The sequence below is a fragment of the Canis lupus genome, chromosome 5 (assembly GCF_048164855.1).
Source record: "Canis lupus baileyi chromosome 5, mCanLup2.hap1, whole genome shotgun sequence".
NCBI lineage: Eukaryota > Metazoa > Chordata > Mammalia > Carnivora > Canidae > Canis > Canis lupus.
The window spans coordinates 518,519-545,388 of NC_132842.1; the positions used below are offsets into that span (position 1 = coordinate 518,519).

The 26,870-nt window shown below is 38.3% G+C and overlaps 1 protein-coding gene across 9 annotated transcripts in view; it reads left to right on the forward strand.

Moving 5' to 3' along the window:
• Positions 1-26,870, forward strand: part of CCDC7 (coiled-coil domain containing 7) — a 391,847-nt gene that overhangs the window by 192,182 nt on the left and 172,795 nt on the right. For 8 of the 9 annotated variants that reach the window (XR_012030726.1, XM_072825155.1, XM_072825157.1 and 5 more), the window contains 2 exons: positions 6,681-6,794; positions 21,658-21,768. Coding sequence is in view for 7 of the 9 variants with exons in the window: in XM_072825155.1 (XP_072681256.1) it covers positions 6,681-6,794; positions 21,658-21,768 (225 nt within the window). In the remaining 2 variants the exon portion in view is untranslated. Of the gene's footprint in view, positions 1-6,145; positions 6,250-6,680; positions 6,795-21,657; positions 21,769-26,870 lie in introns of those variants that run through there. The other variant, XR_012030727.1, reaches the window with a different exon arrangement.

Here is a 26,870-nt window from a genome sequence, read left to right on the forward strand (position 1 = left end):
GGCTAAAAACAAGTCATACTGGAAAAAGAAATGGAAAGAGAGAAAAGGAAAAACAAGGAGGGGTATCCTCTGGTTCTATATACTGTAAATCCCTTGACTTCCCCTGGAGCTTTTCAATGCTGCTCGGTCAAGAACTTGCTCTTCCCCTGTCCTTCCAGCTGGTCTTATGGGGGAGGGGCCTGATGTGCTGATCCTCAGGTGTATGTAACTTGTGGAACTGCCCCTCCCCTGCCGGGTGCCCGGCTCAGTGGGAGCTATTTATCCTGTGAGGCCCCTGTTCCCTGGTAGCCCCACTCTGTCCCAGGCACAAGGTGACACCAGGAGGAACAACAACACTAGCAGTGTCCAGCTCTCCAGCTTTGGAGTCAGCTCCTGCAGTAACTACCTCAGTCTCCCAGTCCCCCTTGGCCTGGATCCTCCCAGAGGCATGGGGAACTGATCTGTACAGCCTGCAGGGCACCCATTGGCCCATCGAGAGTCCTCGCTGTCCTGTGCCCTCCCCGCCTCAGCTTGTCCTGGGGGTAGCGCAGGATCCTGGGCTGTGTCCCCCAGTTCCCTGGGATCCAGGGCCTGTGCTGCCAGAATCATGCTCCTGGGGCGGGGGCTCCCAAAGGCAGCAGGGCGGTATAGCCCCCTCCTCCCGGAGCCCCCACCTGACTGACCGGCTTCCCCCCTTGGGCCCCGCTGGGTGTGCTCCAGCCCTTTACGGAGCTCGGCCCCAGGTCTGGTGCTCTCTCCCCTGGGCGCACTTGCTGTGTTAGTGACTCCAGGAACCTGGAGGCTTCACCCCCTCTCCTGGGATCCTGCCCGAGTTCCCTACTGAGTGCAGTTCCCTCTGGGAAGAATCCCGGTGCAGATTTTAAATGTTCCTGCTTCTCCAGGGCTGGGATTTCCTGCCCTGGAGGCTTTCCCTGCAGGCCTTAGCCTGGCTCCTCACGGCCCCTCCCCCACTTTTTTCTTTTTTATTTATTTATTTATTTTCGGCATTCCTACCTGTTAGAAGGGCAAACTCCTCTCTGTAGCATTCTGGCTGTTCTCTCTTTAAATCTCAGGCTGAATTGGTAGGTGTTCAGGATGATTTGAAAGTTATCTAGGTAAGTTGGTGGGGCCAACTGCGTTAGGGAGGCGTCATCTTGCTGGGAATCCTCTCTTTTCTCCCTTTTCTTGTGGAGTTTGTTTTGTCAGTCTTCAGGACAATTTCTGTAATATTTAAGATGATTTCATAATTATCTAGTTGTACTAATGGGATGAGATGAACCTAGGGTCCTCCTCCTACTCTGCTGCCTTCTGCCATTTTCCTATCTCTGTTCTATTGGTCTATGTGTCTCTATGCCACTTGCAAACTATTTTCACTTTATGTTTTAAAGTTTTTAAAGATTTTTATAAGGATTATAATGAATCTGTAGATATCCTTGGGTAATAGTGTTGTTTTAACAATATTAATTTTTCCAATCCATGAACAGATGTCTTCCCATTTATTTGTGTCTTTAATTTTTTTTAATTTTTAAAATTTTTTTCAGCAATGTTTTATAGTTTTCAATGTATCTGTCTTTTGCCTCCTTGGTTAAATTTATTTTACTTATTTTATTGTTGTTGATGGACTTCTTTTTTTATTAGTTTCCTTTTCCTATTTTATATTGATGTTTTATAGAAATGTACCTGATGTTTGTACAGTGATTTTTGTGTCCTGAAATTTTGCTGAATTTAGTTATTAATTATAATACATTTTCTGTGACTCTTTAGGGTTTTCTATGTATAAGAACATGTTATCTGGCAACAGAGATAATTTTAATTCTTCCTTTATAAATTTTTATTTTATTTACTTACTTCTTACCCATTTACTATGGTTAGGACTACTAGTACTATATTGAATGGAAGTAGTGAGAGTATGCATCTTAGTCTTGTTTCTGATCTCAGAGGAATAATTTTTGGTGCATGTTAGCTGTGGGCTTTGCATATATGGTTTTTATTATATTGGCATATTTTCTTATAGTCTTAGTTATTTTTAAATCATGAAAGGATGTTGAATTTTTTCAAATGCTTTTTCTACAACAATCAAGATGGTAATTTTTTAAATGTTTTTAATGTGGTATATCACATCAGTTGATTTTCATACATTGATTCATCCTTGCATTCCAGGAATAAATCCCACTTAGCTGTGGTGTTTAGTCCTCTCAGCAAGTTCTTGAATTCTCTTTGCTAATATATTGTTGAGGAATTTACTCCTATGTTTATCAGGGACATAAATTTTCTTTTCATGTGTTGCATTTGTCTGACTTTTGTATCAGGTAATGGTGGCCTAATAAGTTTGGAAGTGTTGTCTTTCCTTCAATTATTTGAATGGATTTGAGAAAGAGTGGTGTTAATTTTTCTTTAAATATTTGGCAGAGTTCTCTAGTGAAGCTATTTAGTCCTGTCTTTTATCTGTTGGGAGGTTTTTGATCACTGATTTAATCTCTTCACTAGTTCTTGTTCTTTCAAATTTTCTGTTTATTCATGATTCAATTGGTATGTTGTGTATTTCTAAGAATTCATCCATGTCTTCTAGGTAATCCAGTTAGTTGGCATGTAATAATTTGTAATGTTCTCTTATGATCCCTTTTATCCCTATGGCATTGGCTGTAATATATCTTATTTTTGATATAATTATTTGAATCTTTTTCCTTTTCATCTTAGCTATTTTAGCTAAATGTTTCAATTTTTGGTCTTTTCAAAGAATCAATTCCTGGTTTTATTGATTTTCTTTATTGTTTTTCTCTTCTCTATTTCATTACCTCTGCTCTAATATTTATTATTTCCTTCATTCTGCTAGCTTTGGATTAGTTTTTCTTCTTTTTCTAGTTCATTGAGATATGGAGCTAGATTGGCTTTTTAGGGATATTTCTTCCTTTTTAATGTAAGTGCTCACAGCTATGTCTTTTCAAATGGCTTTCACTACATTGCGTACATTTTGGATGTGTTTTCATTTTCATTTATCTCGAGATATTTTCTAATTTTCCTTCCAATTTCTGTCTTGACCCATTGCTTTTTTGAGAATGTATTTTAAATTTCCAATATATTTGTAGCTTTCTCAGTGTTCAGCTACTGTTTTAATTTCTTTTCATTGTGATCAGAAAAGTTACTTTGCATGATTTCAGTCTTTCAGATTTTGTGAAGACTTATGTTGTGACCAACATGTGGTCTGTCCTGGAGAATATTCCATGCGCACTTGAGAAAAATATGTATTTTGCTGTTGGAGTTTTCTGCATATATCTGTAATGTCCAACTGATCTATACTCTTGTTCAAGTACTCTGATTTCCTTATTGGAAGTGGGATACTAAAATCTACTACAATTTTTGTTATATTGTTTGATTGTCTATTTGTTTTACTATCTTTTTTATACAATTTGGCTAACGTTTGCTTCATATATTTAGAAGTTTCATGTTTGGTGCATATATAATCATGTATTCTTGGAGAGCTGATTTTTTTTATTATTATAAGATGTCTTGGGTTCCTGGGTGTCTCAGTTGGTTAAGAGTCTGACTTCTGATTTCAGCTCACGTAGTGATCTCAAGGTCATGAGATTGAACCCTGCATGGTATTCTACTCTTGACATGAGGTCTGCTTGGGATTCTTTTCTTCTCCCTGTGCCCCTCCCCCTGCTCATGGTCTCTATCTGTCATAAACAAACAAACAAATAAATAAGTTGTCTTACTTTGTCTTTTGTAACAGAACAGTTTTTGACAAAAAGTCTCTTTTACTTGTTAACAGTATAGCCATCCCTGCTCTCTTTTGGTTATAATTTACATGGAATATCTGTTTCCATCTTTTCACTTTAGTCCATATATGTCCTTAAATTTACCATGAATCTATTATGAACACCATATATGTGAGTCTTTGGGTTTATTTGTTTTGATACATTAATCTACTCTGTATCTTTTGATTTGGGAGTTCAACTCATTTATGTTAGTAGGTTGTGTTTTGCTAAACATTTATGCATTTATTTTAAGTTATCTAATTAGAAATACAATTGGATAGAGAAGGACTTACTGTTAACATTTTGTTCATTGTTTTCTTTTTCATGTGTTTCTTGCCTCTCATTTCTTATGTTACTGTTTTCCTTTGTCTTTGACTATTTTTTTTATAATGACATGCTTTGCTCTCCTTTTCATTTCCTTTTGTGTACTGTATTAGTCTGCTCAGGCTGCCATAGCTAAATACCATAGGTAAGGTCACTAAACAAGCAATTTATTTCTTAGGGTTTTGGAGAAGGAGGTCCAAGATCAAGTTGCTGGTAAGATAGATTTCATTCTGAGACTTCTTTTCTTGGCTCAAGATTGTCCACCATTTTCTATGTATTCATATAACCTTTTCTTTGTGCACTCATGGAAAGAGACAGAGAGAGGGCATGAATGTGCATATGGGTACACTCTCTGGTATCTCTTCCTACTAAGATGATAATCCTGTTAGATCAGGGCCTTACCCTTGAGATATCACTTAACTTTAATTATTTTCCTAAGCCCTATCTTCAAATCATCACATTGGCGTTAGGGCTCCAACACTGACGTTTAGATGATACAAACATTCATTACCTAACATGTATACTCTATAAATGTTTTCTTTGTGATTACCATGGGGATTACATTGAACATCTTAAAGTTATAACAATCTGTTTAGTCACATATATACATCAATCACAAAACTTCTCCATTTATGTTTCTCTCCAAACTTTGTTGATATCACAAATTACATCTTTATATATTGTGTGTCTGTTAGCATAGATTTATAGTTATTTTTATGCTTTTCTCTAAGTTCCATAAGAATTAAGAGTGAAGTTATGCATCAAAATTTCAATAATATAGGTTTCTACATTTATCTTAATCAAAAACTATATTATTATATAGCTTTGTGTTACCATTTAACATCTTTTCATTTCAATGTAAAAGACTTATTTTAGCATTTCCTTTTGGATATATCTAATGGTATGAACTCCCTCATGTTTTATTTATCTGGGAAAGTATTAATTATTTTTGGAGGGGAAGTCTTAATTTTCCTGTCATTTTTGAAGGATAGGTTTGCCAAATATAGTATGCTTGGCTAACAGTTTTTTCTTTTGGCACTTTGAATATGCCATCCCTCTTCTGGCCTGCAAGATTCCTGCTGAGAAATCCACTAGTAAAGTTATAGAGACTTCCTTGTATGTGATAAGTTGCTTTTCTTTTTCTGCTTTTAAGATTATTTCTTTGTGTTTGTCTTTTAATAGTTTGACTGTAATATGTTTCAGTGTTGGTCTCTTTGGTTTTTCATTGTTGGAGTTAATTCAGCTTGTTAAATTTGTACATCCATTTCTTTTTTCAAATTTGGGATTTTTTTGTCATTATTTCTTCAACTAAAATCTCTGCTCCTTTTTCTCTCTTTTCCATTCTGGGATATCCATAATGTACATCTTGGTCTACTTCGTAGTGTCTTATAAATCCTTTATGTTTCTCTACTTTTCTTTTTTTTATTTTTGCTCCTCAGACTCCAGTAATCAAATATCATATGTCATATATGGAATTTAAGAAACAAAACAAATGAACATTGATTGGGGGTGGATCAAGAAATAGTCTTAACTATAGAGAACAAACTGATTGGTTACCAGAGAGGTAGAGGGCAGAGGGAGAATGGGTTAAAAAGATTATGGGGATTAAGGAGTATACTTGTTATGATGACCACCTCTCTTAGTGTTTACAAACTGGCTTTGTGTAGGGGAATATCTTGACACATCAGCCTGGCAGAGAGGTTCTGAGACTTCTCAAACCTTTTTTGGGGAATGTGTATTCCCTGGGCTTGTATATGCTCTTTTATTCTAGTATATATGTCTGCTTCTAACTCTCCTAATTTCCCTAATAGGCTTTCCCCTATTTCTTCCCAGGAAATTTCATTTTTGGTTACTGTAGTATTTCTCTGCCTGTTATCCTTTGCTTCCTGATCATTTGCAGAACTGCAAACTCCTTGTAGCTCTAATGTGCTATGGTACTCAACTTTGTTTCGCAGCTATTGGTATTCATCTATGCAGCTATTCCCATCAGTGTTCCAAGTCAGGCAAGATAGAAACCAGTCACCTAGGTAGCTCCCAGGTTTGTCAGAAACTTGCAAGTTCCACTTCTTTCTTTTCATCCCAAGGGAGGAGTTGAAAATTGAGAGGCTTCCCTGTGATTGTGGCACACCACACCAAGGTGGGCAAAATACCATGACCTTTTCTACCTTTTTTGGTGCAGTTTTTCTTGGTAAGTAATTTACTTGGGTGATGCATATTCAAACTGGTTTTTAGAGTTCTCATAAAGGTGTTTTGGTTTGTAAATTGTTGTTGACTCAGTGTTTCTTTGGGGGGATGAAGGCCCAGAGCTTACTAGTCCTTCTTCTTGTTCATGTCTTATCCTATGATTAAGTTTTTACTTAAATATAAAAATCCTAGAAAAAATGGAGAATAACAAATCATATTTGATGCTAAGGATTATTAATGAAATGATGAGATAGTTTTAACAATACATATTAAAACTCTTATATTTTCATATCAGACCTAGTATTATGGTAATTTACTTATAACTATAAAAATGAGGATAAATTCTACTGTATACTTGTTACAAACATAAAAGATAAGAGTTTCACAGCAGATCTGTTTCTCGATTTATTCAACTAAATGCTTCTCTTTATGTAGCTCAATATGAAGTACCAGATGAAAATCTTGTGTTTGATAGAAACCAAGATTCGACATCAAAAACACAAATGCAAGTAAAAAAACAAAGAACATCCAAAAGGGAAAGAAACATTGGTAAGTAAAACAATTATAGAAAACTTTAAATTATTATAATTAAACTTAGCAGAAAATTTTTTATTTGGTTTATGAATATATATTTTAGATTATATTTTATGGAACATTTATACTTCCCTTGACCATAATTGTAAATACTCTAAGATAATTAGAGAACAAAAGTGAAATTATTCATAACATTGATATTTCTAGTTGTAATATTATTTCATAATCATAAGTTCTACACTCAGATACCAAGGCTCAATTATGAGTCTGTAATTTTCTGGCAAAGTATGCATGCCTTTTTGTAAGCTGTGGTAGATGTTTCTGATCTGTGGCAGAGACCTTCTACCACAACTCTAATTGGTGAACAGAGATGTTACTGAGAACTGTAAGTCAAATAGCAAATGATCAGAGGGACTTGGAGGAAGAGCAGCCTGAGAGTTTGGGTGGAGGGCCTCAAGTACATTCTCTAGGTTGTGGCCCCACTAAAAGGAGTGACTTTTGAAGTAGCCTAAAAGATGGATGTCATCAAGAATGGCACATAGGGAATATGAGAGTGCAAGTAGCCAAATATTCCTACTACTGGGTGTGCCTTGTTTTCATTTATTGAAGCAGAGTGGGCCAAAGCTTGGTAGTCTTGTTCTCTGGAATGAGAAATTATGCCCCTTCCAGATTATGCCCAGAAATTTGAATAGGTACTGGGTAATTGTTCCTTGTTTGTTCTAATGGTCCAGCCATCTTGCCACATGTGGGTCAGTAGGATGTCTGGTCCTTGTTAAGTTGTGCCCTTGTCCAGACCCACTTAATTGGTGCTATCAATAGATTGGAAGGCTAATGCACCCTTCTGGGTTTGGAACATTTCTAAATCATAACTATGTATTGACATAGATAGTTGGGGGAATTTATGGAGACTTGTGAAACTATAATAATGGTGAATTGCATCCAATCCACATACTCCAAACTTATCCTGCTCATCCATGTGAACAAAGTTTTCGCATAGGGTATTTGTATTGTCTATTACAGAACCAAATTCCTTCACTATGGACAGTAACTTCCATGACAGTCATAATATTGGCTGCAATTAATACCTCAGTACTACATCACTGAGCTACCTGTAATCACTGGAGTCTCTATGCCCATAAAGCATATGCCCTAGGTATATTATGTTTTTTCATGGAGTAGTTGTTTCTGAGAGAATTTTTGCTTCATTAAGCTTATAAGTAGGACAGTTATTTCTTTTTTTTCCCCAGAAGGACGTTTTTGAGAAAAAAAGTTCTAGATGCTGATAGTTGGGTCATTTCCAGTTTCCTACCTGTCTTGCTAAAGTGGCAATTTCTATCAAGGTTTGGGTGGATGTAAATGGATGTTCATGTAGACAATACTTCTATACTGATAATACATATAATAGTGAGAGTGAAGTTTTGAGGTAGCCTGAGTTTTCCATTAGTGGTGGCTTTGGACCCCAAACCAATAAGGTATTATCAGTTTCCTTCATCCTGGTGTCAGGGGTTGTGGAGACCACTGTCATCTATGCACCAGTATCTCAAAGGCCCAGAAATATAATTCTCCTGCACGTCACCATTGAACTCTGACATTAGCACAAGTTTTTACATCCCCTCTAGGTCCATGAGGCCTGGCAAAACCTATAGTCTTATTTATTTTTGAAAGCCTTAATAAGGTCTTGATAATAGTTGATGGAGCCCTCTGATTCATGGCAAGGATCACTGGGAAAAGTGGAAGCATAAGAACTTGAATTAATCAAAGGATAATTTTACATGGGTAGTGGGTCTGTTGGGTCTTCCTTATCCCACTACATAGCCATAAGGTTCTTGTCAAATAGACCATCAATCTACTTTGAGTCTACACCTTTTTTGAGTAAACACACCCTTTGATCTATTCAAGGCATTTGCCCAAGTGGTCCAGGAGTTTATTAGATTAACATTTTTATATTACTCTCTCTTATAGTCAATCATTGCTGTCATGGCAGTATCCACTATTATTTGTCCAGAAACTTTCTACTTAAGATCCAGATCATGTCCTAGACTAATTACCTTGACCTTATAAGGATGTTTGATCTTGATGTCCAGCACTATTGACACAAATGAAGCCAGAATTTTGAGTCTGGTAAAAAATCATATCATCTACTATCCTCAAACCTTTATTGTACATCCTAGGTACCACCAGGTGGTGCATGAAATCAATATTGCCCCTTCAGGTATAGTTAAAATATGGGGAAAGTATGTTTTACAAGGGCAAGGAGAAGCCATCTCTTGAATCCAAGTGGTACCTAACTGAGGAAGCAGAGTCTTGAATGCCTGTGTTTTTTCATACCCCTTTGTTCTACTTCCTCCTGCAATGTATCCATTGTCAAAACTCTCTGAGAAAGGATTTTTGTATTAGCAAACCAACAAGATTGCATGATTACTTCTTTAAAAAGAATACTTCTTTAAACATGAAGATGAAATATGCAACTCTCAAAAGTCTCTTCGGGTCACTGGACAAAGTGATCCTTAGAACTTATATTCTTTTATTAAATCATGAATCTCATTAAATCACTGCATCATAGGCTGACCATGGGTTCCCAGAATATTAGAACTAATAAGTCATTGGGTGCAACTCAGCATGCAGAAATTTCAAAAATTTTTAATTCCATAGATGGTGAAACTGTAAGTAGTGGCCAAGGTATTGCTTTCCCAGCTTTCTCAAAGCTCCTCTGTTGGAAGTTTAATTTGACCTACCCACTGGACATCTTAGCCAGCAAAATAGGCACTAAATAGAAGAACCATTGTTCCCTCTCAGAAATTAAAAGCACCGTCTTAAAGTATGGCACAGAATCTGCTAGCATACCCTGAGACATGTTGTCCTGAATGGTCATGGGCCCTGTGGGATCATCTGACTCTTGCATGTGACACAGCAGTACCCCTTTAAAGATCCCCAAGTGTTCACTAGTGTTCCTTCCAGAAAAGGATTATGCTTCATTAACAATAATTGCTTGCTGCAGTAATTTGTAGGGGAGAGAGATGCCAGATTTTGAGTTGATCAATGAAAATAGCAAGACAAATTGAAACTAATAAGCACTTATTGTTACTATAATTGTATTAGAAAGAGTCTAAACAAGAAAAGTTTCCAGCTACATCAATGAAATTTCCATTTTGCCCATAGAACAGCATTGAGTGGGGTCAGAATATCAGTGTTGACAGCATTGTAGGTTGACGGAATATCATCTCATAATCAAAGAATCCCCATACAAAAGGCTCTTCCTATTGTAGAGATTTGAAGGCTGAGATGGGTTAGTGATGGGGGAGGGTTAGGAGTGTAAAAGTGGTGAAAACTGTCAAAACTAATAAAAAAATCTACGATGAGATGGTAATGGAAAGGTAAACTATGTAGAAGCATATGAGTAATATAGTGTCTTAGCTGAATCCTCTATGCATAAGAATGTCTCAAAATTGAGGCACATGGACAATGAATGCAGATATTGCCAGCCTGGATGGGCCTCTGTCTATGACTGCAACCACCTCTGATGTCTGCAGTTCACTGGCTGTGGAGTACTAAGACTACCCCATGCCAATTGCCAGATGAGGCCTTTGCAATTGTCAAAGATTGGGCCTAAAAGATCACACACAAGATTTTGGTTTGTTAAAATAACTCCAATGTAAACACATATACATATCAACATACATGCATGTATAATTAATGTATATATAGCCATACTCACATAAGCATACATATATATACATGCATATGTACATTCAAAGACATGTTTTTTTATTAAAATTTTATTTATTTATTCATGAGAGACGCACACAGAGAGAGCAGGGAGCCTGATGTGGGACTCAATCCCGGGTCCCCAGGATCATGCTCTGGGCTGAAGACGGCACTAAACCGCTGAGCCACCTGGGTATCCCCCACAAAGATATGTTTAGAAGTTGTGATTCTCATAGCACCTTCAATTCCAATCTATCCTTTCAGTGCTTGTTCTTTCCTTCTTCTGTTTCATGTATGTCCTACCTTCTGATGTGTGAATCAGCCTGAACAACATCAATTTATGTACTCATTTGCTCTATCTTTTAATATTTCTTAAATTGTTTCAGAATGCAGAACACTAGAAAAAAATGCTAGAAGAAAAAACCTACTAAAAAGATAGTGATTTGTTTATGGTTCACCCCTCCACTCTTTTCAAATACTTTACTGATTTACTTGCATTAGTGTTGTTTTACTTACTTCAGTAGCCTCATTTCCTTAAATTAATTTCAGTTTTAGTTCCCTTTCTTATTCTTTATGATTTAGGTTTTTTTAATTGAGATATAATTGATGGGTAACATTGTATTAGTTTCAAGAGTAGAACATAATAATTCAAGATATGTATACATTTGATTCTTGAACAGCCCCTAGTCCTCACATTGTTCAAAGGTCAACTATATATTATGAAATGATCACAACGCATAGATACATTTTTTTCTGGTGCTGAGAACTTTTAAGATCTACTCTCTTAGAAACTCTCACATATATTACCGTATTATTAATGATAATCACCATACTGTACATTATATCCCTAGAACTTGATTATTTTATAAGTGGAAATGTGTACCTTTTGACCATTTTCACTTCCATTTCTGGCTTCACCTTCCAGTTCTGGCAATCTCCAATCTATTCTATGAGTTCTTTTTTTTCCTTAACTCCATATATAAGAGAAATTTTACAATATTTGTCTTTTTTCTCTGACTTACTTCACTTGGCATAAATGCCCTTGTTGCATCCATGTTGTCACAAATGGTAGGATTTTCTTCTTATATCTGGATAGTATTTACATATATGTACATATATGTATATATATAACATATATGTTACATTTTTATATTGAGGATGACATTAGCTGTGGACTTTTCATGTATGGCCTTTGTTGTGTTTAGATGAATTCTTTCACTTAATTTATTGAGAATTTTTTGTCATGAAAATGTGTTGAATTTTGTCAAATGCTTCTGCATCTGTTGAGCTAATCATGTGATTTTTTTTAATCCTTTTCTCTCTAATGTGGTATATCATAGTGATTTATTTGCATATGTTGGACTATCCCTACCTCCCTAAAATAAATGCAATTTGGTCATGATGTATGACCTTTTTAATGTGCTATTGAATTCTGTTTTCCAGTAGTTTAAGGATTTTTCATCTGTGTTCATCAGAGATACTGGCCTATTGTTTTTTTTCTTGTGGAGTCTTTGGCTTTGGTATCAGGGTAATGATGGCCTCATAAAAAGATTCCAAAATTTGCTATGAGTGGATTATTGTGTTTCCTCCTATTTTATAAGATGAAATCCTAATAATCAATGTGTTGGTATTAGGAGTGAGGGCCTTGGGAAGTGCTTAGGTCATAAAGGTGGAGCTGTCATGATTAGGATTAGTGTTTTTATAAAAGAGACCCACAGAGATCCCTCATGCCTTCTGTCATGCGAGGTACACAGTGAGAAGTTGCCAGCTATGAGTCAGGAATGGGGCCCACACCAGAAGATGACCTTGTGCATCTTTGTTCTTGGACTTCCCAGCTTCCTGAACTGTGAGAAATAAACTTTTGTTGTTTACAAGGTATCCATTCCGTGGTATTTTGTAATACTGGCCCAGATGAATTAAAATAGAACTGTTCCATTGGTGTGTACAAGCACATATACACATACACACATAAATACATACACATTCTTTCTTACTGTATGTGCATGTCTGTAAGAAGGATTGGTATTAATTTTTCTTTAAATGTTTGTTATAAGTCACCTATGGAGCAATCTGATCCTGGACTTTTCTTTGATGGATGGCTTTTGGATTGCTCTCAACCTCCTTATTTGTTACTGACTCATTCAAGCTTTCTATTTCTTCTTGATTCCGTCTTGGTATTTTGTATGTTGCTAGGAATTCACCCACTTCTTCTAGGCTGCTCAATTTGTTGACATTTAATTGCTCATATTATTTTTAAAAATTTCTATGACATCAGAAGTAATATATCCTCTTTTATTTGTGATTTTAATTATTTGAATCTTTTCTTTTTTTCTCAGCCTAGCTATTGGTTGCCAATTATATCTTTTCAAAAACCCAACTCTTAGTTGATTTTTTCTATCATTTTTCTGTTTTTATTTCTTCATTTCTGCCTTAAGCTTTTTTATTTCTTTTCCTCTGCTAACTTTGATCTTATTTTGTTTTTCTCTTACAGTTCTTTGAGTCATAAAGTTAGGGTTTTGTTTGAGAGCTTGCTCTTGTAGCTATATTCAGACAATCCAGCCAGGCTGGTTCCTTCAGGGCTCTAGGAGAGGTAAGATAGGATGTGTCTCTCAGGCATCACCATGAAAGGCTTTGGAAGCCTGATAATCCCTTTTCTCTTTCCCCCATGGGAGAAATTGTGAGTGAAGACATCCCTTTCAGTGTTGGGCTGTGATGGCTTGGTGGAGGAGTGACGTGGATATACTGAAACTGTTTTTCTTACTCTTTTTAATACTAGTGTTTTAGAATTCTATGCTTCATTGGTGTGCTGGGTAACCTATCAATTGAACTCTGGAGCTCTCATAAATGTATTTCATCTGTGAATGGTTATTAATTCAGTGTTATGTGGGATTCAGGGCTGGGACCTCTCAGTCTGCCATCTTGCTGATGTTATTCCCTAAGTTATTTTTTTTAATTTATTTTTTATTGGTGTTCAATTTACTAACATACAGAATAACCCCCAGTGCCCGTCACCCATTCACTCCCACCCCCCGCCCTCCTCCCCTTCCATCACCCCTAGTTCCTTTCCCAGAGTTAGCAGTCTTTACGTTCTGTCTCCCTTTCTGATATTTCCCACACATTTCTTCTCCCTTCCCTTATATTCCCTTTCACTATTATTTATATTCCCCAAATGAATGAGAACATATAATGTTTGTCCTTCTCCGACTGACTTACTTCACTCAGCATAATACCCTCCAGTTCCATCCACGTTGAAGCAAATGGTGGGTATTTGTCATTTCTAATAGCTGAGTAATATTCCATTGTATACATAAACCACATCTTCTTTATCCATTCATCTTTCGATGGACACCGAGGCTCCTTCCACAGTTTGGCTATCGTGGCCATTGCTGCTATAAACATTGGGGTGCAGGTGTCCCGGCGTTTCATTGCATTTCTTTCTTTGGGGTAAATCCCCAACAGTGCAGTTGCTGGGTTGTAGGGCAGGTCTATTTTTAACTCTTTGAGGAACCTCCACACACTTTTCCAGAGTGGCTGCACCAGTTCACATTCCCACCAACAGTGTATGAGGGTTCCCTTTTCTCCGCATCCTCTCCAACATTTGTTGTTTCCTGCCTTGTTAATTTGCCCCATTCTCACTGGTGTGAGGTGGTATCTCATTGTGGTTTTGATTTGTATTTCCCTGATGGCAAGTGATGCAGAGCATTTTCTCATATGCATGTTGGCCATGTCTATGTCTTCCTCTGTGAGATTTCTGTTCATGTCTTTTGCCCATTTCATGATTGGATTGTTTGTTTCTTTGGTGTTGAGTTGAATAAGTTCTTTATAGATCTTGGAAACTAGCCCTTTATCTGATAGGTCATTTGCAAATATCTTCTCCCATTCTGTAGGTTGACTTTGAGTTTTGTTGACTGTATCCTTTGCTGTGCAAAAGCTTCTTATCTTGATGAAGTCCCAATAGTTCATTTTTGCTTTTGTTTCTTTTGCCTTCGTGGATGTATCTTGCAAGAAGTTACTGTGGCCGAGTTCAAAAAGGGTGTTGCCTGTGTTCTTCTCTAGGATTTTTTTTTTTAATTTTTATTTATTTATGATAGTCACAGAGAGAGAAAGAGAGAGAGGCAGAGACACACGCAGAGGGAGAAGCAGGCTCCATGCACCGGGAGCCCGATGTGGGATTCGATCCTGGGTCTTCAGGATCGCGCCCTGGGCCAAAGGCAGGCGCCAAACCGGTGCACCACCCAGGGATCCCTTCTCTAGGATTTTGATGGAATCTTGTCTCACATTTAGATCTTTCATCCACTTTGAGTTTATCTTTGTGTATGGTGAAAGAGAGTGGTCTAGTTTCATTCTTCTGCATGTGGATGTCCAATTTTCCCAGCACCATTTATTGAAGAGACTGTCTTTCTTCCAATGGATAGTCTTTCCTCCTTTATCGAATATTAGTTCACCATAAAGTTCAGGGTCCACTTCTGGATTCTCTATTCTGTTCCATTGATCGATGTGTCTGTTTTTGTGCCAATACCACACTGTCTTGATGACCACAGCTTTGTAGTACAACCTGAAATCTGGCATTGTGATGCCCCCAGATATGGTTTTCTTTTTTAAAATTCCCCTGGCTATTCGGGGTCTTTTCTGATTCCACACAAATCTTAAAATAATTTGTTCTAACTCTCTGAAGAAAGTCCACGGTATTTTGATAGGGATTGCATTAAACGTGTATATTGCCCTGGGTAACATTGACATTTTCACAATATTAATTCTGCCAATCCATGAGCATGGAATATTTTTCCATCTCTTTGTGTCTTCCTCAATTTCTTTCAGAAGTGTTCTATAGTTTTGAGGGTATAGATCCTTTACATCTTTGGTTAGGTTTATTCCTAGGTATCTTATGCTTTTGGGTGCAATTGTAAATGCACCTTAATTTCTCTTTCTTCAGTCTCATTGTTAGTGTATAGAAATGCCACTGACTTCTGGGCATTGATTTTGTATCCTGCCACGCTACCGAATTGCTATATGAGTTCTAGCAATCTTGAGGTGGAGACTTTTGGGTTTTCTATGTAGAGTATCATGTCATCGGCGAAGAGGGAGAGTTTGACTTCTTCTTTGCCAATTTGAATGCCTTTAATGTCTTTTTGTTGTCTGATTGCTGAGGCTAGGACTTCCAGTACTATGTTGAACAGCAGTGGTGAGAGTGGACATCCCTGTCTTGTTCCTGATCTTAGGGGAAAGGCTCCCAGTGCTTCCCCATTGAGAATGATATTTGCTGTGGGCTTTTCATGGATAGCTTTTAAGATGTCGAGGAATGTTCCCTCTATCCCTACACCCTGAAGAGTTTTGATCAGGAATGGATGCTGTATTTTGTCAAATGCTTTCTCTGCATCCAATGAGAGGATCATATGGTTCTTGGTTTTTCTCTTGCTGATATGATGAATCACATTGATTGTTTTACGGGTGTTGAACCAGCCTTGTGTCCCAGGGATAAATCCTACTTGGTCATGGTGAATAATTTTCTTAATGTGTTGTTGGATCCTATTGGCCAGTATCTTGTTGAGAACTTTTGCATCCATCTTCATCAGGGATATTGGTCTATTACTCTCCTTTTTGGTGGCATCTTTGTCTGGTTTTGGAATTAAGGTGATGCTGGCCTCATAGAACGAATTTGGAAGTACTCCATCTCTTTCTATCTTTCCAAACAGCTTTAGTAGAATAGGTATGATTTCTTCTTTAAACCTTTGATAGAATTCCCCTGGGAAGCCATCTGGCCCTGGACTCTGGTGCCTTGGGAGGTTTTTGATGACTGCTTCAATTTCCTCCCTGGTTATTGGCCTGTTCAGGTTTTCTATTTCTTCCTGTTCCAGTTTTGGTAGTTTGTGGCTTTCCAGGAATGCGTCCATTTCTTCTAGATTGCCTAATTTATTGGTGTATAGCTGTTCATAATATGTTTTTAAAATCGTTTGTATTTCCTTGGTGTTGGTAGTGATCTCTCCTTTCTCATTCATGATTTTATTAATTGGAGTCTTCTCTCTCTTCTTTTTAATAAGGCTGGCTAATGGTTTATCTATCTTATTAATTCTTTCAAAGAACCAACTCCTGGTTCTGTTGATCTGTTCCACAGTTCTTCTGGTCTCGATTTCGTTGAGTTCTGCTCGAATCTTTATTAACTCCCTTCTTCTCTTGGGTGTAGGATCTATTTGCTGTTTTTTCTCTAGCTCCTTTATGTGTAAGGTTAGCTTTTGTATTTGAGTTCTTTCCAGTTTTTGAATGGATGCTTGTATTGCGATGTATTTCCCCCTTAGGACTGCTTTTGCTGCATCCCAAAGATTTTGAATGGTTGTATCTTCATTCTCATTAGTTTCCATGAATCTTTTTAATTCTTCCTTAATTTCCTGGTTGACCCTTTTATCTTTTAGCAGGATGGTCCTTAACCTCCACGTGTTTGAGGTCCTTCCAAACTTCTTGTTGTGATTTAGTTCTAATTTCAAGGCATTATGGTCTGAGAATATGCAGGGGACAATCCCAATCTTTTGGTATCGGTTCAGACCCGATTTGTGACCCAATATGTGTTCTATTCTGGAGAAAGTTCCATGTGCGCTTGAGAAGAATGTGTATTCAGTTGAGTTTGGATGTAAAGTTCTGTAGATATCTGTGAAATCCATCTGGTCCAGTGTATCATTTAAAGCTCTCGTTTCTTTGGAGATGTTGTGCTTAGAAGACCTATCGAGTATAGAAAGAGGTAGATTGAAGTCACCAAGTATAAGTGTATTATTATCTAAGTATTTCTTCACTTTGGTTAATAATTGATTTATATATTTGGCAGCTCCCACATTCGGGGCATATATATTGAGGATTGTTAAGTCCTCTTGTTGAATAGATCCTTTAAGTATGATATAGTGTCCCTCTTCATCTCTCACTACAGTCTTTGGGGTAAATTTTAGTTTATCTGATATAAGGATGGCTACCCCTGCTTTCTTTTGAGGACCATTCGAATGGTAAATGGTTCTCCAACCTTTTATTTTCAGGCTGTAGGTGTCCTTCTGTCTAAAATGAGTCTCTTGTAGACAGCAAATAGATGGGTCCTGCTTTTTTATCCAGTCTGAAACCCTGCGCCTTTTGATGGGGTCATTAAGCCCGTTCACATTCAGAGTTACTATTGAGAGATATGAGTTTAGTGTCATCATGATATCTATTCAGTCCTTGTTTTTGTGGACTGTTCCACTGAACTTCTTCTTAAAGGGGAATTTTAAGAGTCCCCCTTAAAATTTCTTGCAGAGCTGGTTTGGAGGTCACATATTCTTTTAGTTGCTGCCTGTCTTGGAAGCTCTTTATCTCTCCTTCCATTTTGGATGAGAGCCTTGCTGGATAAAGTATTCTTGGTTGCATGTTCTTCTCATTTAGGACCCTGAATATATCCTGCCAGCCCTTTCTGGCCTGCCAGGTCTCTGTGGAGAGGTCTGCTGTTACCCTAATACTCCTCCCCATAAAAGTCAGGGATTTCTTGTCTCTTGCTGCTTTAAGGATCTTCTCTTTATCTTTGGAATTTGCAAGCTTCACTATTAAATGTCGAGGTGTTGAATGGTTTTTATTGATTTTAGGGGGGGATCTCTCTATTTCCTCGATCTGAATGCCTGTTTCCCTTCCCAGATTAGGAAAGTTTTCAGCTAGAATTTGTTCAAATACATATTCTGGCCCTCTGTCCCTTTCGGCGCCCTCGGGAATCCCAATTAAACGTAGGTTTTTCTTTCTCAGGCTGTCGTTTATTTCCCTTAATCTATCATCATGGTCTTTTAATTGTTTGTCTCTTTTTTCCTCAGTTTCCCTCTTTGCTATCAACTTGTCTTCTATGTCACTCACTCGTTCTTCCACCTCGTTAACCCTCGTCGTTAGGACTTCTAGTTTGGACTGCATCTTATTCAATTGATTTTTAATTTCTGCCTGATTAGCTCTAAATTCTGCAGTCATGAAGTCTCTTGAGTCCTTTATACTTTTTTCTAGAGCCACCAGTAGGTGTATAATAGTGCTTCTGAATTGGCTTTCTGACATTGAATTGTAATCCAGATTTTGTAACTCTGTGGGAGAGAGGACTGTTTCTGATTCTTTCTTTTGAGGTGAGGTTTTCCTTCTAGTCATTTTGTTCAGTGCAGAGTGGCCAAAAGCAAGTTGTATTGGGAAAAGGAGAAAAAGAGAGGAGAGAAAGAAGGAAAGAAAAGAGAAAGAGAAAAAAAAGGGAAGAAAAAAAAACGAGAACAAAAAAAGAAGAGAAAGAAAAAGAAAGGAGAAAAAAAGGGGGTGGGGGAAGGAAACAAATCAAAAAGCAAAACAAAACAAAGAAAAAAAAAAAAAAAAAACCACGGAGGAGTATCTTCTGATTCTGTGTACCTTAAGTCCCTTGGCTTCTCCTGGAAGTTGTCAGTCTAGCTGGTCTTCTGGGGGAGGGGCCTGTTGTGCTGGTTTTCAGGTGTTAGCAGTTGGGGGAGCTGCTGTGCCCCTGCCTGGTGCAGGGCTCGGTGGGGGTTGTTTACCCCGTGAGGCCGCAGGAGGAACAGCCGCAGTGGCGGGGCAGCTCTGGAAACCTGGATTCAGCCCCCGCAGGAACTCCGTCTGCAGGGCCTGGAGGCTCCGGGCGGGGCCGCTGATCTGCTCAGCTGGGGCAGGAGCGTCCTTGCTGTCCTGGGCCCTCCCGGCCTCTGCCTGTCCCGGGGGAGGCGGGATCCTGGGCTGTGTCCCGGCGCCCTGTGCTCCGGGGCCTGCGCTGGTGGATTCGCGCTCCCGGGCCGCGCAGCCCCCTCCGCGGAGCTGCCGCCCAAGCCCCTCCGAGCTGCTCCTGGAACCGCGCAGCCCCCTCCGCACGGAGCCTCTTCCTCTGCCCGAGCCCCTCCGAGCTGCTCCCGGGGCCGCGCAGCCCCCTCAGCGGAGCCACCCCCGAGCCCCCCGAGCTGCTCCGGGTCCCGCGTGCGCGCTGCAGCCCTTAGGGAGCTCGGCGCACTCCCCCGGGGCGCAGGTGTCTGTCAGTGTCCCCGGGAGCCCGAGGGCATCCCCGCCCTCCTGGGTCCTGCTCCACCTCCCCGCGAGCCCCTTTCCGCCCGGGAAGGTCGGTGCAGCTCCTGCGTCTCCGGGACGGGGCTCTCCTGTCCTGGGGACACTCGCCCCGGCCTCAGCCCGGCTCCTCGCGGGCCCCTCCCCCTTGGAGGCCTTTGTTTCTTTATTTCTGTTTCCCCGTCTTCCTACCTTGATAGATGCGCGAACTCTTCTCACTGTAGCATTCCAGCTGGTCTCTCTTTAAATTTCAGGCCGAATTGATAGATTTTCAGGATAATTTGAAGGTTTTCTAGGTAATTTGGTGGAGACAGGTGATTTGGGGACCCTACTCTTCCGCCATCTTACTGCCCCCCCCCTAAGTTATTTTAAATTAAACTCATCGAAAGATTTTTTCTTTCATTCATGAATCAGTATTAGAGCTTATATTTTATTAGTAATTTTACAGTTTGACCTAAATTGTGAGTACTCCAAGATAATTAGAGAATAAAAGCCAAACTATGCATAACTTTTGGGTGGTTTTTCTAGTCAGAAGACTACTTCATATCCATGGGTCATACACTCAGTATTCACCAAGACCTTATAACAGGTCAATAATAGTCTCTTAAAACTTTCAACTGACTCCAGAAGACTGGTACCAAAAGCCCAATGGGCACCATTTATCTCTAGCAATATCCTTCTGCCATGGGCTCTTATCACTGAACAAGGAGGTTGCTGAGATCTATAACCCAAACAAAAATGTGAGCCAGAGGGTCCAAAGAGATAGACAGAGTGGGTGGCATGTTGGAGGGCCCCTAAGACATTCTATTATCATGTCCTACTTAAAGATAGATAACCTTTTGGTATCCTGATTGATGAATATCATCAAGATTATCACCTGATGAATGCCAAAGCACTAGTAGCTAGAAAGTCCTACCAATTGTTGGGCCTCCTTTGTATTTATTGAAGCTTAGAGAAACTAAAGCTCAACAATTATCTCCTATGGAATGAGACATACTTCTCCTTCTCAATTTATTCCCTAGATTTTACTTGGATACCAGGTCTTTGTGCTTTTTTTGTTTTTTTGTATTAATGATCCAGTCTTGTTACCACATGTGAGTCCATGTGCCTTCTGTTTTTGTTGGGTAGTACCCTTATCTAAGCTCAATAGAAGGTATCAGTATTTGTGGAGGGTATCAGTATACAGTGGAAGGCTGAAAGACATTTTGAATAAGGGGATCTACAGTGACATACTTCACAAAGTGCCACTGTCCCTAACTAAATTTTATAAGATTACCTCCTTCATGGTGAAGGCAAACTATCCATGGTTTCTTGGATCACTGGGCAAAGTGATTCTCAAGGTCCTACATTCTTTTTCATTAAACATGAGAAAAGTTCACTGTATTATAGACTATCATCAGCACTAGGGACATGCTTAGATCTAGCAGTTGTCATTGTGTGCAATTCCACAAGCAGGGTCTACATAACTTTTGGTGACCAACTACTTTGTTTTCTGGTTTATCTTTCATGTGTTTATTTTTCTAAAGGTAAGTATATACTTTCTTTTTATTTTGCATTCTTTGTTTCCTACACGCATAATTGATATCTTCCGTTTGCGTTTTTTCCCATGTAACCTTACCTCCTAGCAATCCCTTCAAGTTGGGTTTTAGCAATTTTTAAAATTCTTTTAGAGCTGCATATATAACTCTTTGTAGCACATTACACATCATAGTTGGTATTACTATGTTATTCAATCAATCTCTTATGCTTATATATTTGGGTGCTTTTGAGTATTTTGCAATTACAAATATGGTAAAATGAATAATCTTATATGTATGCAATTTTGCTGTTAAGTCTATGAACATAAACTCAAATAACTGAAAACAAGTAGGGACTAATATAAAATATATTTGATGCCAGGAAATATTTATGAAATAATGAGACTCCTTCAGCACACACACACACACACACACACACACACTAAAATTCTTCTCACCATAAAATGTTAGGTCTAGTATTATGGTAATTTATTTATATTTTCTATTTATAAAAAAATGAGAGAAAATACTGCCATATACTTGTTATAAATTTGATCTCTAGAGATAACACAGTAGATCCATTTTTTCTGTTTAATGAACTAATAATAATGTATCTCCTTATGTAGCTCATGATGATGTACCAGACAAAAACCTTATTCAAAAGCATCAGGACTCAAAGTCAAAAACAGAAATGCAAGTAAAGAAACAAAAAACTTCCCTAGATGAAACACCTATTAGTAAGTATAATAATTATAGATAACTAAATTATTTTAAGTTATATTCATTAGATCTTTTTACTTTGGTTCATGAATATGTATTTAGGCATATATTTTATAGAAATGTTTGCCCTTTGATTTAAAGTGTGAATACTCTAAGATAACTAAAGAACAAAAGCAAAACTATTGATAACTTCTGGTTGGATTTGCTTATATTGAGACTATTTCATAGTCATGAGGCATTTGCTCAATATCCACTGAAGCCCAATAATAGAACACTAATTGTCTCTTAAAGGTGTATATCTTTCAGCTAACTACTCCTAGAGATGATGGATTCAAAAGTCCAACAGAAGCCTCTGAACTTTGTTGGTGTTTCCTTAAGCTCCAACTGGTGAATAGAGAGATTGTTGAGATATGTTATTCAAAAAGCAAAATTTATCAGAGGAGCCCAGAGGAAGGATAGCCTCAGTGGCTTGTTTGTGGGCTTTCAGGTCATTCTTCTTGTTGTGGATCCATTAAAAGTAAATGATCTTTCTCATAACACTATTGATAGAGGGCATTGAGAATGCAAGTAGGTGAACAGTTCTATCAATCATTGGGTCTACTTTAAAATTATTGGAGTGAAGAAGGCCAAAGCCAGTCTTCTCTTATTTTTTTTTAAATTTTTTATTTATTTATGATAGTCACACACACACACACACACACAGAGAGGCAGAGACACAGGCAGAGAGAGAAGCAGGCTCCATGCACCGGGAGCCCGACGTGGGATTCGATCCCGGGTCTCCAGGATCGCGCCCTAGGCCAAAGGCAGGCGCCAAACTGCTGCGCCACCCAGGGATCCCCCAGTCTTCTCTTATTGAATGAGATATCATACCTCTTGAGATCATGCCCAGGAATTTTACTTGGATACTAGGTACTTGAACTTTGTCTGTTATAATGGTCCATCAAGTGCACCACATGTGCATCAGCAGGATGTCCAGCTCTTGATGGTGAGTTCCTTGTCTGGATGCAATTGGATGCTATTATCAATTGTATGGAAGGCTACTACTCCCTCTGGTAGTAGGATCTTTTCCAGGTTATGATCTATGCATTTGCAACAGAAAATTTTGACAGCTTTGTAGAAGGGTATGAGTGATGACTTTTACTCATTCCATGTAAGAACTGATCCTAATAATTCTCATGTAGAGGGATACTGAAAAGGATTGCAATATCAATTGCTTCATAACAAGTTCCTACACTCCCAACAATAGTTTCTACAAGTGTCACAGTGTCAGATAACATTGGTAGCAAGGGCTGTCCTATGGATTGAATGACCAAAATCAACTGAATATCTTATGAACTCAAGGCCAGGCACATGAGCCATCTAACTTATGAAATGTGGATATAGCTTCAGTGAGATTTTGCTGTCTTAGGCCCAACAAAGAAGGCAGTGTTTACTTTTCTTTCCCAAGAAGGTGCTAGGTGCTGGCAATTAGGTAGATTCAGAGTCTCCTTATGCCCCCTCTAAAATGGCTCTAAATGCAGCAATCTCCATCAGGGCTTGGAATAATGTGAGTGGAGTTGCATATAGACAATATACCTCCAACAATAATACATTTATTTTGTTGGTTACCATAACAATGGAATTTTTTGTTGATCCAAGGGGACCCACTCATAGTCTGGTCTGAGTAAGAGTTCCACTGGTGTTGACCTCAGACCTAAAACCAGTCAGCATTATTTGTATTCCTGTCATCCTGATGTCAAAAGTTGTATACAACCACTTATCCACCACTATTCAAAAGGCATTAAGAAATGCAATTTCCCAATGGGTGCCTTAGTGGCTCAGTCAGGTAAGCATCTGCTTTTGGCTCAGGTCAAGCCCCTTATGGGGCTCTCCCATCTACAAGGAGTCTGCTTCTCTCTCTGCCTCTCCCCTCACTCATTCTTTCTTTCTCTCTCTCTCTCTCTCAAATAAGTAAAATATTTAAAAGAAACACAATTGTCTACCATTTCTCAGTTAATTTCTTTCCTTAGCAGAGGTACTTAGGCATCCACTGGGTATACTGGAATGTAACTCACCCAATAGTTTTTTTCATTTTTGAAAGCTGAAAGTTCAGAGTAAAAATTGGCTGGGCTCTTTGACTCATTAAAATTCATGGAAGGACTTTTGGGCTCTTTCCATAATTTGGCTATTGTTGATAATACTTTATACACATGACGATGCATGTATCCCTTCAAATCAGTATTTTTGTATCCTGTGGGTGAATACCTAGTAGTGCAATTGCTGGGTTGTAGGATAGTTCTATTTTTAACTTTTTGAGGAATTTACATAGGGTTTTCTGGAGTTTCTGCACCAGTTTGCATTCCCACCAACAATGTAAGAGGGTTCCCCTTTCTCAACATCCTCACCAATAGTTGTTTTCTGTGTTAGTTTTAGCCATTCTGACAAGTGTGATTTGTATTTCCCTGATGATTAGTGATGTTGAGCATCTTTTCATGTGAATGTTAGCCATCTGATGTGTTGTCTTTTCATGTCTTCGGCCCATTTATTAACTGAATTATTTGTTTTTTGGGTGTCGAGTTTGATAAGTTTTTTAATAGATTTTGGGTACTAAACCTTTATCAGATACGTCATCTGCAAATATCTTCTCCCATTCTGTAGGCTGTCTTTTAGTTTTGTTGACTGTTTCCTTCCTGTGCAGAAGCTTTTTATTTTGATGTAGTCCCAATAATTTTTGCTTTTGTTTCCCTTGCCTCAGGAGACATATCTGGTAAGATATTGCTATGGCTGATGTCAAAGAGGTTACTGCTTCTGTTCTCCTCTAGGACTTTGATGGTTTCAAGTCTCACATTTAGTTCATTACTCTATTTTGAATTTGTTTTGTGTATGGTGTAAGAAAATGGTCCAGTTTCATTTTTTTGCATATTGCTGTTCAGTACTACCAACACTATTTGTTGAACAGACTGACTTTTTTTCCATTGGATATTCTTTCCTGCTTTATTGAAGATTAACTGACCATATAGTTGTGGGTCATTTCTGGGTTTTTTATACTGTTCCAATGATCTATGTGTCTATAGGGGAAGTGGGTGAGAGGATGGATTAAATGGGTGATGGATATTAAGGAGGACACTTGTGATGAGTACAGGTTGTTATATGTAAGTAAGTGGTGAATCACTGCATCCTATATGTGAAACTAATATTACACTACATGTTAACTAACTGGAATTTAAATAAAAACTTGGAAGAGAAAAAAAAAAACTTGGAAGAAAAAAAAATCACTGGAAGGACCTGAGTGATAACACTTGTTTTAATCATAGTAACTGTCATCCTGTGTACTGTAGTGGTATAGCCCTTTGAGTACTCCTGGATATTTCCTATCTATGGGTACCTTGGTGAAGAGACCCTCAATCTCTTCATTTGAGAGAAGGGCAACCAAACCCATATATCTCTTCTTGAAAGTCTACTCAGATTGTCCAGGTGTAGCTTCCCAATTACCATTTTTAATCACTTCTTCTGCTGGTCCGTATTTGGTATTTTGACAGTAACCACTATTTCATGCCCAGAAATTTGTCAGTTAAGATATAAACTGTGTGGTAGACCAATTGACTGGACTTCATGAAGAGGTTTAATTGAGCTTTATATAAGACAATTGTGGCACAAATAAACCTAGAAATCTGAGTCTAAGTTAAAAATATCATCCTCACTCCATCAATGTAGATCTACTAGGGACCACCAGGGTAATTCTTGGGAGCCACTATTGTCTTTACAATAGTGATCCAAATGTATGTTTTGACCAGTGAATTGGGAGCTAAATAGAAAGTTCATGCTCAGAACTTAAAGAGAAAAGTATATGTAAATATACTTATATATATGTAAATAACACATAAGTACTTTCCTGGAAAGCCCCAGTGGTATCCACTAGTACTTCTGGAGATACATTGTCTTGACTGGTGATGTGCCATGTAGGACTCTATGACTTTCACAAATGGTCCAGTTGTATGCCTCAAAAGAGTGTTGTAGACTCACTAGCTCCTCCCAAAGTGCTTCTTCCAGAAATGAATTTTTCTTTATTGTTGACTGTGACAATTTATCAGAGAAAAAAGCTGCCAGTTTTGACTTCGTCAAACTGTAGTAATTTGATTTCATCAAAAGTAGCAATTAAGCTCTTATTGACTTACTGCAATAGTATAAACAAGAATCTAAACAGGAAGAGGCCCTAGCTATATCAAGGTTTCATTTTCTCCACAGAACCAAACCGAGAAAGGGTTAGATGGTAGTGAGGCTTGGGAGAAGATCATCTCATAGCTGAAGGACCCCAAACAAAAGGTTCTTGTCTACTTTTGAACCCAGGAGCCTTACAGATGTTGATGTAGGATGACTAGGAGTATAGAATTCCTAAATACTGAGTTGAAATGAGTAAAATATCTTCAAATTCCACTAGTAAGTTGTTTATTGAGAAGTGCCTGAGAAGTATAGTGTATTGCTTGACTCCTCCCCTTTTCAAAAGGAGGCTTCTAATGGAGGCATCTGGCATTGTGATGCAGAATGCATAAGAGCCTGGCATGGATGGGTCTTAGTCCTTGACCACAACTACCGCCAGAGTCTGAAGTTCACTGGCTATGTATTAAACTTGGTGTAGGGTGGCAAATTCCACCCCCACACCCCCATGAGTATTGACAGGTAGAGACTTTGCAATTGTCTATAATTGGACCTAAAAATGTCAAATATAAGATTTTGGGCTAAAGTTAGACTCCTATATAAACATACATATCTATACACATACACATATTCATACAAACATACACATATATGTACATATATACATACATACACACATGCAGACATATTTAGAATTCATGAGTTCTCATGGACTCTTCAATTTCAGTTCATCCCCTCAGTACTTGTTCTTGTGTTCTTTTACTCCAAATGCATATGACCTTTGTTTTACAGTGTAAACCTGACTCTGAACATCAACACATTTATTCATCTGCTTATCCCTAAAATGTTTCTGAAATTATTTCAGAATTTCTTAGTATATACCACTAAAAAAATAAACCTATTGAAAGATTTTGTAATATGTTTATAGTCTACTCCCTACTCTCTTGTTAAAGAATGAGGATTTGTGTCAAATAATACATTGCTG